Source organism: Scardinius erythrophthalmus (genome assembly GCF_964197995.2).
Source record: "Scardinius erythrophthalmus genome assembly, chromosome: 9".
NCBI lineage: Eukaryota > Metazoa > Chordata > Actinopteri > Cypriniformes > Leuciscidae > Scardinius > Scardinius erythrophthalmus.
Genome location: NC_138229.1, coordinates 31,340,764 through 31,355,210, shown reverse-complemented (window position 1 = coordinate 31,355,210; position 14,447 = coordinate 31,340,764). Strand labels below are relative to the sequence as shown.

General features: G+C 37.5%; 1 protein-coding gene across 2 annotated transcripts in view; it reads left to right on the top strand.

Moving 5' to 3' along the window:
- The window catches only part of st6galnac3 (ST6 (alpha-N-acetyl-neuraminyl-2,3-beta-galactosyl-1,3)-N-acetylgalactosaminide alpha-2,6-sialyltransferase 3), a 100,636-nt gene that overhangs the window by 71,494 nt on the left and 14,695 nt on the right, over window positions 1-14,447 (top strand). Inside the window, exon 4 of one of the 2 annotated variants that reach the window (XM_081373407.1) lies at window positions 10,238-10,693. The exons of the other annotated variant lie outside the window; for it this stretch is intronic. Coding sequence (XP_081229533.1) covers window positions 10,238-10,433 — 196 coding nt within the window. The 3' untranslated portion in view covers window positions 10,434-10,693. Of the gene's footprint in view, window positions 1-10,237; window positions 10,694-14,447 lie in introns of those variants that run through there. 2 annotated transcript variants of the gene reach the window in all.

The following is a 14,447-nucleotide window of genomic DNA, read 5'->3' as shown; positions in this document are numbered from 1 at the left end:
GGTCATACTTCCTGGTTCTGGTAAGAACTCGAGCTGCTGCGTTTTGGACCAGCTGTAGTTTGTTTATTAAGCGTGCAGGGCAACCACCCAGTAGAGCATTACAATAATCTAGCCTTGAGGTCATGAACGCATGAACTAATTGTTCCGCATTTGTCAATGAGAGCATATGACGTAATTTAGATATATTTTTAAGATGGAAAAATGCAGTTTTACAGATACTAGACACGTGACTTTCAAATGAAAGATTGGTATCAAAGAGCACACCCAGGTTCCTAACCGACGACGAAGACTTAACAGAGCAGCCATCAAGTGTTAGACAGTATTCTAGATTATTACGTGAGGAAGTTTTTTGTCCAATAATTAGAAACTCTGTTTTTTCAGAATTTAGAAGTAGGAAATTACAAGTCATCCAATTTTTTATATCCGCTATGCATTCCGTTAATTTTGTGAATTGATAAGTTTCGTTAGGTTTTGAAGAAATATAGAGCTGAGTATCGTCAGCATAACAGTGAAAGCTAATTCCATGTTTCCTAATGATATCTCCTAAGGGTAGCATGTACAGAGTGAACAGCAGCGGTCCTAATACTGAGCCTTGTGGTACGCCATACTTAACCTGTGATCGATGAGACATCTCATCATTTACTGCTACAAACTGATAACGGTCAGATAAGTATGATTTAAACCATGCTAGTGCATTTCCTGTAATGCCAACATAATGTTCTAATCTATTTAAAAGAACGTTGTGGTCGATGGTGTCAAATGCAGCGCTAAGATCGAGTAACACTAATAGAGAGATACAACCACGATCGGATGATAAGAGCAAATCATTTGTGACTCTAACGAGAGCTGTTTCGGTACTATGGTACGGTCTAAATCCGGACTGGAAATCCTCGCAGATATCATTTCTTTCAAGAAAGAAACACAGTTGTGAGGATACTGCCTTTTCTAATATCTTTGACAGAAAAGGTAGATTCGAGATCGGCCTGTAATTGACTAATTCTGAAGGATCAAGTTGCGTTTTTTTAACAAGCGGTTTAATCAAAGCCAGCTTAAAGTTTTTTGGTACGTATCCTAGAGACAAAGACGAATTAATGATATTAAGAAGAGGATCTATGACCTCTGGAAGTATTTCTTTCAGTAGCTTAGTCGGTATAGGGTCTAACATACATGTTGTAGATTTAGATGATTTAATGAGTTTAGTAAATTCTTCCTCTCCTATAGCAACGAATGAATCAAATTTTTCCTCAGGGAGACTACAATGCACTGCCTGATGCGATACTGTAGTAGACGGTTGCATAGTTATAATTTTGTCCCTGATATTATCAATCTTATAAGTGAAGAAGTTCATAAAGTCATTACTGCTGTGTTGCTTGGAAACTTCGGTGCTTGAAGCTTTATTTTTCGTTAGTTTAGCCACCGTTTCAAATAAATTCCTAGGATTATGTTTATTTTCTTCTAATAGGGTTGAAAAATAAGCAGATCTAGCAGCTTTTAAAGCCTCTCTGTAAGTAATTGAGCTCTCTTTCCATGAAATGCGAAATACCTCTAGTTTTGTTTTCTTCCAGTTGCGCTCCATTTTTCTGGCTGCTCTCTTAAGGGCCCGAGTGTGCTCGTTGTACCACGGCGTTGGACTATTTTCTTTAATCTTCTTTAAGCGCAACGGAGCAACTGTGTCTAAAGTGCTGGAAAAGAGAGAGTTAAACGTTTCTGTTGTAATATCTAGTTCTTCTAAGCTATCTGAGATGCTGAGATGATGAAACTGATTAGGAAGATTATTAATAAAGCAATCTTTAGTAGCAGAAGTGATAGGTCTCACATATTTGAAACACGGAGTCGGCTTTGCAGCCTTGGCTAAATGCAAATTACACGAGACTAGATAATGATCTGAGATGTCATCGCTCTGCTGCAGAATTTCAACGGCATCAACATCTATTCCGTGTGATAATATTAGATCTAGAGTATGATTACGACGATGAGTAGGTCCTGACACGTGTTGTCTAACTCCAATTGAATTTACAATGTCTTTAAATGCCAATCCCAATGCATCTTTTTCATTATCGATGTGTATATTAAAATCACCAACAATTAGTACTTTATCTGCAGTCAATATTAATTCTGATAGAAAGTCCGCAAATTCTTTGATAAAGTCTGTATGGTGCCCTGGTGGCCTGTATACAGTAGCCAGCACAAATCTCAAACGTGATTTATCGTTTACACTATATATTTTTACATTAAGCACCAATGCTTCAAAAGAATTATATTTAAAACTTGATTTCTTAGTGGTTTTGAAACTATTGCTATAGATTACAGCAACACCACCCAATATTCAGCAACCCAAGCTTTAGCATTTGCTCATCTGTATTATAGCTGTTTTTTATTTGTTGAACATCAATTAAATTTTTAACCTTAGTTGGGTTTAAACGTTTTTTGGATTTCCAAATTCGGGGAACAGACACAGTCTCTATATGATGATATCTAGGTGAAAGAGGCTCTATGTGATGGGATTTATCTGACCTTGGTGACGCGAGGCCGCTAGCAGACAGTCGGTTAAGCCAGTCTGTCTGCTTCCTGACCTGAGCCCCAGATTGTCATGTTTGAGCTCTAAGACTATGAGCCATATTACTAGAGAGAAGAGCAGCACCATCCCAGGAGGGATGAATACCATCTCTTTTCAACAGGTCAGGTTTGCCCCAAAAACTTTTCCAATTGTCTATGAATTCTATATTATTAAGAAGGTGAAAATTAATATTCGAATGTGGAAAAACGCCCGCGGTAGCAGAGGCGCGGCTGTCTGCTTTGCGCTGCCTGAGGGGTCAATTTATTTAACGTTAAACAGAAACATTACTGAAGTGTAGGCTACTGTAGCCTACTGACTGAATAGATATTGCATGAATAAGGTAGGTTAGATACAGCAGTTTCATGCACTGCAGGCTTCCACTGGTTTGATTATTTACCGTTTCATGTCAAGGAAAAGTTCCATGTTTACCACAGCACAGCTCGCTCGGAGCGTTCAATGTCGGTTCTATATACTGTAAAACTTCAATTAATGTTAATAATATTTGTTTCAATCACTGAATGAAGCCTGCTATATAAGAGTCGCGACCTTAAATTGCTTGCACAAAACTCTTGATCAGCACTCAACATTTGCTTATTGTTGTTGTTCATTTAAACTGTTATGCACAGCGCGTGTCGCCTCATTCGCGCCGCAAGACCTCCAGACGCGCTTAAACGCGTCTTTACACTCGCGCCAGACGCTCTATTCGCGAAAGAGTGCCTGCGAGTGAGCGAGCGAGAGTGAGTGATGTCCGCGGTCTTGGCCATTTGTTGATTTACTTGTTTTCGTGTAGGTAATACGTTGTCAAATATGTTTAAACTTAAATAAACTACCTATGCAAGTAGTTATGTCTCTTTGTATTATTTTGTCCTGTTATTGACGTAATGCGCGTCATTGACAAAATGCGCAACCAGATGTTCGAATAGTTCGAATATAAGCTATGTGGTTTTTTTTAGAGGGAATATTCGAAGGTCATTTTTGAGCAATTTTGACAGCCCTAATGAGTATTGTTGCTAGTGACCGACAACAAAGAATCGAAGAGACAGCTAGCTGCCCTGCTGGAGTTATGTCGTATGCCGGTGGAGCAATGTGGCGACATATAATACATAATACATGGTTTCATTTTAAAAAAGGAGCTTTACACACAACCTTATCAGAGCTAATGATAATGACCTGTATTGTTATATATTTATGTAGTCTTGATTTGGGTGTGTACAGTGGTTTTACATTTAAAAGGGTTGTAAATCTAGTTCAAGTAAATTTTAGCACGCCATAGTCAACTTTTATCAGGTAATTTCACAACAACAAAAATGTGGCTAGTAAAAATGCTGTGTGGCTAGTAACTTTGGAAAACCACTAGCCACATTGTCTAGTGAGCAAAAAAGTTAATGTCAAGCCCTGCCCAGGAGCCTCTGAAAAGTTTCAGTGGGACCCCTTCTCACTTCTGTATTGCACCGACCGGACACGTTCCTCTTGATGGACGTGTTGGACCGAGTCCATCTCCATACCGGGAAAAAGAGATCCTGAGTTTACTCTTTCCCAGTTGACCTGAAGACCCAACTGGCTATGTAGCACTCGAAGGGTGGGACTTTTACTGAGACTTCGACACCTTGAACGCAAGAACATAGGCATGGCCTGCGTTGCGGAAGGGTAGAGATCTGAGGTACGCGTCCTTCAGGTCGAATGCTGCAGACCAATCTCGGGAATGGAGCATTCGAAAATGTGTTTCTGTGTTTGCAACTTGAACGGAAGCTTGAAAGGGCCCGACTCAACAGACACAGGTCCAAGATTGGCCGTAACTTGCCACCTTTCTTGAGTACAATGAAGTACGGGCTGGGGAGCCGGTCTTCACATCGGCTGGAGGGACCGGCTTAATCACATCCTTTGCCAGTAGGAGTGCGATGACCACGCCCATGACAGACGCACCTTCGCTGAACACCAAAGTGTTACGAATAGCGCTGAGCATGGGCGGACGCCGGCCGAAATGAATCGTATAGCCAAGTCTGCTGGTACGGAGGAGCCAGCTGGATTGGTTGGGAGCACTTTCTAGGCTTCTACGAACCAACCCAGGGGTACAGGAACCCGGCTCGGAAGGCCCGAAGGCGGCCCGAAGTGGGGTCTGAGTGTGTGGTGCAACACTTGCCTATCTCTACATAACGGCAGAGAGTTCGTGAGAAGGCGTGACCGAGTCCTCGAACTGCACCCAACTGCCGGCTGGCGATACAAGAGGTGGCTGAGGGGTGCAAGGCTTTACAGGGTCGCACACCGCCAGTCTGGCACTCTTGGGACCCAGGAACAGAGGAAATTGCTCTTTCTTTGAAAATGTAGGTACCGTTTTTTGGGAGCTAGCGGCGGAACGGACACACACACACACACACATACAAAGAACTCCACCCAGCCCTCCACCTCCAGTGGACCATCTCCAAGAGCTCCATCCCTGAGTGACCCACTCAGGAATGCTTACGCTGACGCTTGCCACCTAGCTTGGCAGCACCTGGAGAGGGCTGGGTGCCCCGTCTGCGGCCGGGTGCACGCTGGGGCCTGGGTGGAGGCTGCTGCGGTGACTCAGCGGGAGCAGAGACGGGTGGAGGCAGCAGCGGGCCGCCGGGGCAGGATGTGCCCGGATGGCCTCTGTCTGCTTCTGGGCAGCAGATAACTGTTGGGCGAAGTTATCCACCGCGTCGCCGAATAGCCCAACCTGTGATATGGGAGAGTCCAGGAATCTAACCATGTCCGCATCCCTCATGTCTGCCAGGCACTCACTTCTATGCCCTCTATCCATTTTTAGCTCATTTTTACAATCCTCGAAGATGACAGCGTGATCCTGACTAAGCGTGATCCTGATCAGTCGACACGTCGACTACATTGAACGTGAGCGACTGAAAGGAAACTAGCTTTATGTTGTTGTGACAAAATACTTTTTTTGATGTAGTTGTTCTGCTCCAATATAAACCTCTTTGGGTGAACCCGAAACCGGGTTACAGTGATTGTATACTCTTAAAAATAAAGGATCTTTATTCAGCGCCACCGCTCCCACCACGCACATCACGCGCTGTGCGTAGGGCACCAAGTGCTGAGGGGGCACCAAAAATAGCCTAATTAAAAAATATATATAATGCCGATATTATTTCATTAGCCTATAGAAATATTATTAGGCACATTTTAGCCATGTATATGTAACAAAAAAGGGGGAACAAGATCATTTAATTGCTCTAGTCTAGAAAGTAGGCTACCGCCCCCCGCTTTGGATGGTCCGTGCCGTTTGTTCGCGCGGGCGCCTTTGCGAAGGACGAACGCGAACGAAGTTTGACAGACAGACAGTACAGTAGGCAACTTTTTTGGAAATGGCCCCTAAAAGACAGCAGAAGTTAGGATGAGAAAAGAAAGAAGAAGAAACTGCGAGATGATGCCCGTGCATCACTTGCAGGTAAGTCCATGTTTAATCATTCTTAAATAAGGGAAATGTGCTGCATGTGCTGCTGCTAACGCGCCTCGAACTTGCTGACGTTAATGTTAGCAAACTATGTTATTATAACTTATAACTTCGGTGCAAGCTAAATTGAGATTTACTGTTAAACACTACCCGTTTTACAAATAACTGACGCCAGCTAGCTGTTACTTTCTTTACTATCCTTCTTTAGATATTGAGCAGTAGTTTATGGTTTATTTTGACGTGACGGTGGTTAATACTTTCTCAGTAACAGTTAACGTTAGCAGTCAGTGCAGTGCACATGGTAGGCTAACAATTCCTGTTAAATATGTCAATATGAATGATGTAAAGCAAACAATACTGTTTAATTGTGTGCATTATTGCACCTCATTCTATTATGCTTTTATATTATATTTATCAAATAGTTGATAAATAAGGAATAAAGGGGGAGAACTCCTTGGCTGCCATGCTTTCAGTTTTAAATGTTTATAATTTTTTTCTCGTATGAGATTCTTTGTTTGAATATTTTGTCTAATAAATGTAATTTATTCAAAGTGACATTGAATTTGGGAAAAACATGTCTGGATTATTTTGATAGTTTTTTTTATTTTGCTATTCTGTTTACTGAAGAAAAGTTTGCACTTTAAAATGTGTAGTGTGTGTTGGCTATTCTACATATGTTTACAAAGTCAGCAAAGCTGTGAATATTTTACTTTCTCTTTTTAGTGTTCGTAAGTTTTATACTGTGGTGCTGCCATTGCTGTGTTATTGGTATTGAGTTATATGTTTGGTAATAAAAAGTTAAACTGGCAAAAACAAACGTTTTTTTTCTCGGGGTCGGGGTGGGGGGCATCATAAAGGAATTATGCTTAGGGCACCAAAATGGCTAGCAGCGGCACTGTCTTTATTGCCATCTATTGTTTCATGAAGACCCTTTAACATCAATGGAACCATTCCATTGCATAAAGGGTTTTTATAGTGGAAAAAGGTTATTTAGATAATTAAAATATTCTTAAATTTAAGAAAAATAAATGGTTATTTTAAGAACTGTTCATTGAAAGATTATTTAGGGAACACAGATTGGTTTTTCTGGCTCTATGGCTATCACTAAGAAAATACATTTTTTGACCTTTTATTTTTAAGAGTGTAGGGCTACTTTAGGATAGTACTCAGCAAGTATAAAATATTTGTTTTTAAAATTTGTGTTTGTTTTATAAATGTTTTTTAATTTATTTAGAAAATATGTCGTTTTTTTAGGCTCATTAGAATATGACAGTTCAACTGATGAAAAAAGTAATCAACGTAATAGAGTAATTAACACATTTTGACTCCTCTTAATCCTGATGCATATGTTTCTAGTTGATTTATTAAACGTTGAAATGTATAGGAAAGGCTCTGAGTGAATATGTCACACTGCACCTTGGTTTAAAATACCTTTAGAAGTCTGAAATTTACCATGTCAACAGCATTGACCTCTATTCCAACTCTAATCCCTTATTTCATACTGAAGGCACAAAGGTATTTATTTAGATTAGTTCTTCAGCTTACTGTTTTCATTCTGAATGCTCACAGAGGATTTTTGAGATGTGCTTATCTTTTCATTTATTTGTTATTTTGCTCGGCTGCACAAAGTCGCTCTGCATAATTTTAATAAATATATTCTATATTGACTTACCTAGCACCTATCTGACATATTACATGCTTATGGTATTAAGAAATCCATTTCCTCTTTTTTAGCAGCCACTGTAATTTCAGCTCTTTATAGAATTTGGCTGAATGTCAGCAAAATAGCAGAAATGACCTACCATTATCCAGAGAGTGTTTCCTGAGGCACCGCCGTTTGTGTATTCTTTGGAAAGTTCTGTTGAATCAACCTAGTGCTGGGATAGATGGCTTTATAGTCCATGAATCCAAACGCTGCCGGAAAACTCTATGAATAGGACGAGGGAATAAAAGTCCTAATGCATGCAATAGGCCTCATCATTCATTGGCTATTATCACAGATCCTGGAGCCTTTGAAAGAGACATTACCGAGATGGGATGTGAGCAGAATTCAAATATTGAAATTTTTCATTCTCTTGCTCACTCATATTCTTTCCCTGCAGCAAATGCAGCTATGTCTAGATTAGATTTGTAGTTCAAAAAAGTCAATTTAGCCCTTGAAGATTGATTTTAGATAAAAAAAATGTCAATTCTGGCTGTCTCTGTAACGCTTTTTTATTTGTTTTGATGTGTAAATGATAGAAAGAAGACATTTTGCTTGCGTTTAACATAAAAACTGCATGCTTTTGGTAACAAAAACAGGTAACAGCTTGCAGTGTGATAGATTAGCTAAAACTGTTTAAATAGTTTACTTATTTTATACCTAGAAAACCTAAAAGAAACGGTGACTTGTTATATGACCTACAATTTGCATTTATATACAGTATGCAATTTTAACTGTTATGCATCAGCTACTCGCAAGCAAAAATTAATGAACTGAAGTGTAATTTTTCCTTGTTTATTCAAGTGCAGATAAATTAATTACAAAGAGATGAACCAGACTAGTAATACAAAACCTGCTAAGTTAGATATAATTATTTCATTTGCCAGATGTTTCTTTAAATTACAACAAGATACTGAGTTATATATAAATTCATTAAATACATAGTATGAGTTTAGAATATCAATCTTTAATCAATTTTTATCAATTTACAATATTAATCTCTATCTGTAAACGAAGATATCTTGATTTTTTTTAAAGAATAATAAGCATCATTGACATCTTTAGTATGCCTTGATGCAAAAATCTGCACACGTTTATGAAATGAATCTGCTTAACTTCACAGTAAATCAAATCCAGAATTTTTTCTCCCTGCTTTAAATGCACAAGATGAGCTGCAACTGATGTTAAAGACATTAGATCTATTTCCAACCATGAGAGATGGTAAAATCATGCAATGCTGTTTCTCTGAGCTGATAGAGATCAGAGCATAAGGCTTTAGCTTGTTATAGATTCATGAATATTTCTGCAGATGAAATCTGTTCCGTAAGCAGTCTAAAGTAGACAAAGTAGGGAGTAGGGTGATAAATTAGTTAATGCATCAACTCGTCACATTAGATATTTTGGAATTCTCCATTTTTCATGTATGCACAGAAACTTAGTCAATTGCAGTATTGTTTGAGCTCACCTTATTCGTGCACTTATTTCCTTTGAGGCCATTCATTCACTGCTGAGACTGAGCGATTATGACTCATAAAGAGTTCTAGCTCTTGAAACTTTATGGAGCACTATTTACAGAATGCATAAACAAAACTTATGTCTACCTAGATTTCCTTTGAGAATTTGTTGAGCGTTCAAAGCATCCAGGAATATGCCATTGCATGAAGCATGATGTTTTGATGAATGTATCTCCTGCATGAAAGCATCCCTTATGGCTAACTTAACTGTTTTTGCAAAGTGGGCCAAGACATCCATCAGGATTTACTCAAGCGGCTACATATGTGGTATTGCAATCTCTCAAGATGACAAAGGCTTGACCTATGCATATTAATGAAGTTATGCTTAATATTTAATTGTGTTGATCAGAGATCAGGTCCGTAGTATAGTATTTGCTATGTCCAAGTTAAAACTGCAATGTGAACAATGTATTAACAACATACAGTTATTAAAGTAAAAATTTCAACATCAATATTGTGTAATTATAATGTTCTCATTACAGTGATTTGAGGCAGGAATCATTCTTGCTGACCAATTCAATTGCCCAACTTGACATTTGATTAAGCGAATTTAGCCATTTTGTAATCGAATGCATAAATGCATGAATTATTGAGCACGACTGCTTGAAAAATAACCTTTTTGCAAAAAAATGTGTGGAGTTCAGGGTTTTAACCTGCCCTGATACAAGTTTTTGGGTAACACTTTACAGTAAGGTCCATTTGTTAACATGTCAATGCATTAGTTAATATGAGCTAACAATGATCAGTATATTTTTTACAGCTTTTATAAACCTTTGTTAATGTTAGTTAATAAAATGTCCATATTCATGTTAATTCACAGTGCATTAACAAATTTTAACAGATTTGATTTTAAAAACATATTGAGCTTGGCATTAGCTAATATTAATGCTATAAAAGTTTTGTTCATTGTTAGTTCATGTTAACTAATGTAGCTAACTAAACAAATTATTGTAAAGTGTTACCAGTTTTTGTTTTAATGAATCAAAATTGTAGCTCAACATCACAGAATGTCTATCTGATTTTTCACTTTAAAGCACACAAACAAGCAACAGAGAAGCAGAGAGCGTGTCTAAGAGCCGTGCACGGCACAGAACACCGTCGCTTTCCGTCACGGATGACGACTGTAACGATCACTCAGCAAAACATAAAACTGGACAGAGATTGCTTCTCAAAACACACACTAACAAACTGAAACTCCTGCCAGGCAATTGGAGATGCTTTTGTTGTTGATGTATTCAGTTGGCCAAGGCAAATAGTCTCTCCTGCCACTATTGTAAATGGCAGCTATGGCTGTAATGGTTATTTTGGAAAATAAATGTTTGATTCTTGCTTTCAGCAAGTCGTGATCTAACTTCCTTTTTCTCTCAACACATTTCCAGTCCACTTTCTGCTACACTCAAATCAATCAATAAATAAATGATAATTAACCCTACTTAAATTTAATTAAAGAAAGTTTTTCCACACAATTTAATTAATTTCATTCAGAATAAGTCAGCTCCATTGGGTCAACACACTTTAGTTGGATTAGGTCAATGTTTAGTTGGATTAGGTCAATGCGATTAGGTTAATGCATAGTAAGATCAAATTAATTTTATTAGGTTTGTCGAACTAAGCCTTATTACATATGTGTTACTTTAATTCATTTTTATTTTAGTTCACTCTAAATGATTGCTGTTTTAAAAAGTAAGTAACCTGGTTGCCTTAATATTCTGAGTTCACTGAAACTAAAGATTTGAGTTAATACAAGGAAAGAGATTAGTTTAATCAACAGAAACTCAAAATATGTTATCCGAACAACATTAGTGAATATAGATTTGACAAAAGAAAAAAAAAGTGTTGTGATGAATCATGTGCTATAATTGATTTAGTATTATTCACATTTAACCCCCTGAGGTCGGCTATCGCGCCGGCGCGATAGGCTCGTTTTTTTCCGTATGAGTGCAAAAAAATAATAAAATAAAAATATTAATTTTTATCTTATATGCTTGTGTTATACATCAATCTATCCTGTTAAGTGTGTATTGTTTTTGTGTACACTCACAATAAAAACAAAGTGTTGTGCTTTTCGCCAAATAAAGAAAAATAAACACGAAGCGAGTTCTGCCTTCTCTCTGTCCGTGTCGTCCATTCTGAAACGCGTCCGAAAATGAATCATAACTCAGCGAATACTTCTCACACAGGCACGTGAGATATGTCTTTATGAAGCTTGAAATCTCCTCTTTTAAATGAAGTAATTTATATAAAAAACAAATGTTTTCAACTCATGTAATCCGTTTGAAAGCAAGGAGAGGTACCGTTTTTCCTTCTGCCTCATTATCTCTATAATCAGCTGCGGCCGCCCCGCCCCCGGCGCGATTCACATGTAAATCGTTAGATGATCTAGTATGCAGCGCACCCGCCCCCTGATCAATGCCATAAAAAGTTTCTTCATCAGACTTACTGATAGTTCATCGCGTTTTGAGTATGACACGCTTCTCCGGTAATAAAGACTCCCTTCAGATGATTCTGGACGGCGAGGAAGAATGCACCTTTTCCTCAGAGGAAGATTGTAACTCAGACGACGAACGGCAGCATATTGAAGAGCGAAGTAAGTTTTACTTAAAAGTCTTTTGTCTTTTATTTTTCGTGTTCGCATTTATGAGGAAAAAACAATATTACGTGACAGTTCTCCATTATGGACGCGAGCGCTCTAAAAAAATCACTAAAAGACTTTCAAACTTTCACAGAGACCTCAAAACAGAAAGTACAAATCCTTTCTTTAAAACGAATTTCGTTTTGTATCAATTGTATCTTACTTTTAATAATTTTTTCATTAACAAATTTCCTGGATTTAAACTGCAAATTAACATTTATATTTCTTATAATAAAAATGAAAGACCTATGTTACAGACATATGAAAGACAACATTTCGTTGATTAGTTTTGGATAGATTATACATTTTTAATGTAAAATATCTGCCACCTCAAATAAGCTTTTGTTTGCCAATATTTGCTTATGTTAAATATAATATGTTTTGTCAAAAATAAAGTTATCAAATAATCAATCAAATCCTTAACTTTGAAATATGTATGATAAAATGTATACTTTAGTTTTTACAAAGAAAGATTACACTTGAATTGTTGTTGTAATTGTAACCTTTTTAATAAAAAAATATATTTACAAGGTAGATGTAAACAAACTATTAAAAGGTAAATATAAGCCTTTTCTTTAAATAACTTTTATTGTGTTTTATTATTGACAAATTTGGGGAGCACATAAATATTCCAAAACTGAAAATACAGTATGAGAATTAACTGCACAATTACTAGACATGTTTTCCTTGGATATTATAGGCCAAATTGCAAGCACAATATGAGGAAAAATAAAAAAGAATTGAGATGCTTCCAACTGTTGCTCTTGCATTCTTGTGGCTCAGTGACTCACCTGAATGAATGGCTAATTAAGTATGCGGGCCCCATTGTCTCCTCAGGTGTGAACCACTACATATACATGACCGTTGACGCCCACTCCGCATATGGCCTTTCCAAACAGAAAGTGCTTTGCAAAATTCAAATCAATGTATTGTGTTATGTGAATGATAAGGCAGGGTGATTTTCACTTCATTTTGAAGAAAAAACACTAGGCGATGACATCTTTTAGACAAAAGTCTTATTGGCACATATTTAGAATGTGTTTTATGGCCTTATTTCAGAAACTTTAGTTTTTAGTTTTTTCAATAACCACGCATAAACATTATTCTCTCAAAAATGCAGACATTTACATTCTTGTTGCTCACATTTCATGGTAGCCCTGTTTGTGCTAAATAGTGTGTAATTTTTTTTTGCCATTAATATGTTTATAAGCAACTGAAAAAAGCAAAAATGTCAGGGCATGTCAGAACATCTCAAGGACCCCAAAAACACCTTAGACCCCAGAGGGTTAACAGACGTTTTTGTCCAAAGCGACTTAGAAGCAGAAGCAATTAAATCAACAAGAGGGCAACATATGAATGTGCTGTGCTGTGCCAAATCCAAAATTAATAAAACAACGTTTTTTTTTTTTATATATATATATATATATATATATATACATTTTCTTACATTTTATAAGTAAGTATATATATATATATATATATATACATATACATGTATGTGTGTGACCCTGGACCACAAAACCAGTCACAAGTCGCACGGGTATATTTGTGGCAATAGCCAACAATACATTGTATGGGTCAAAATTATCGATTTTTTTTATGCCAAAAAACATTAGGATATCAAGTAAAGATCATGTTCCGTGAATATAATTTGTACATTTCCTACCATGAATATATATATAAAAAAAAATTGTGAGTGGATGCAGCAAAATAACATAAATGCGACAACTTTAAAGGCGATTTTCTCAATGTTTCAATTTTTTTGCACCCTCAGATTTAAGATTTTCAAATAGTTGTATCTCGGCCAAATATTGTCCTATCCTAACAAACCATACATCAATGGAAAGCTTATGTATTCAGCTTTAGGGCGATGTATAAATCTGTGACTGGTTTTGTGATATATATCACAATATATATATTAATATATATATATATATATATATATATATATATATATACACTCACCTAAAGGATTATTAGGAACACCATACTAATACTGTGTTTGACCCCCTTTCGCCTTCAGAACTGCCTTAATTCTACGTGGAATTGATTCAACAAGGTGCTGAAAGCATTCTTTAGAAATGTTGGCCCATATTGATAGGATAGCATCTTGCAGTTGATGGAGATTTGTGGGATGCACATCCAGGGCGCGAAGCTCCCGTTCCACCACATCCCAAAGATGCTCTATTGGGTTGAGATCTGGTGACTGTGGGGGCCATTTTAGTACAGTGAACTCATTGTCATGTTCAAGAAACCAATTTGAAATGATTCGAGCTTTGTGACATGGTGCATTATCCTGCTGGAAGTAGCCATCAGAGGATGGGTACATGGTGGTCATAAAGGGATGGACATGGTCAGAAACAATGCTCAGGTAGGCCGTGGCATTTAAACGATGCCCAATTGGCATTAAGGGGCCTAAAGTGTGCCAAGAAAACATCCCCCACACCATTACACCACCACCACCAGCCTGCACAGTGGTAACAAGGCATGATGGATCCTTGTTCTCATTCTGTTTACGCCAAATTCTGACTCTACCATCTGAATGTCTCAACAGAAATCGAGACTCATCAGACCAGGCAACATTTTTCCAGTCTTCAACTGTCCAATTTTGG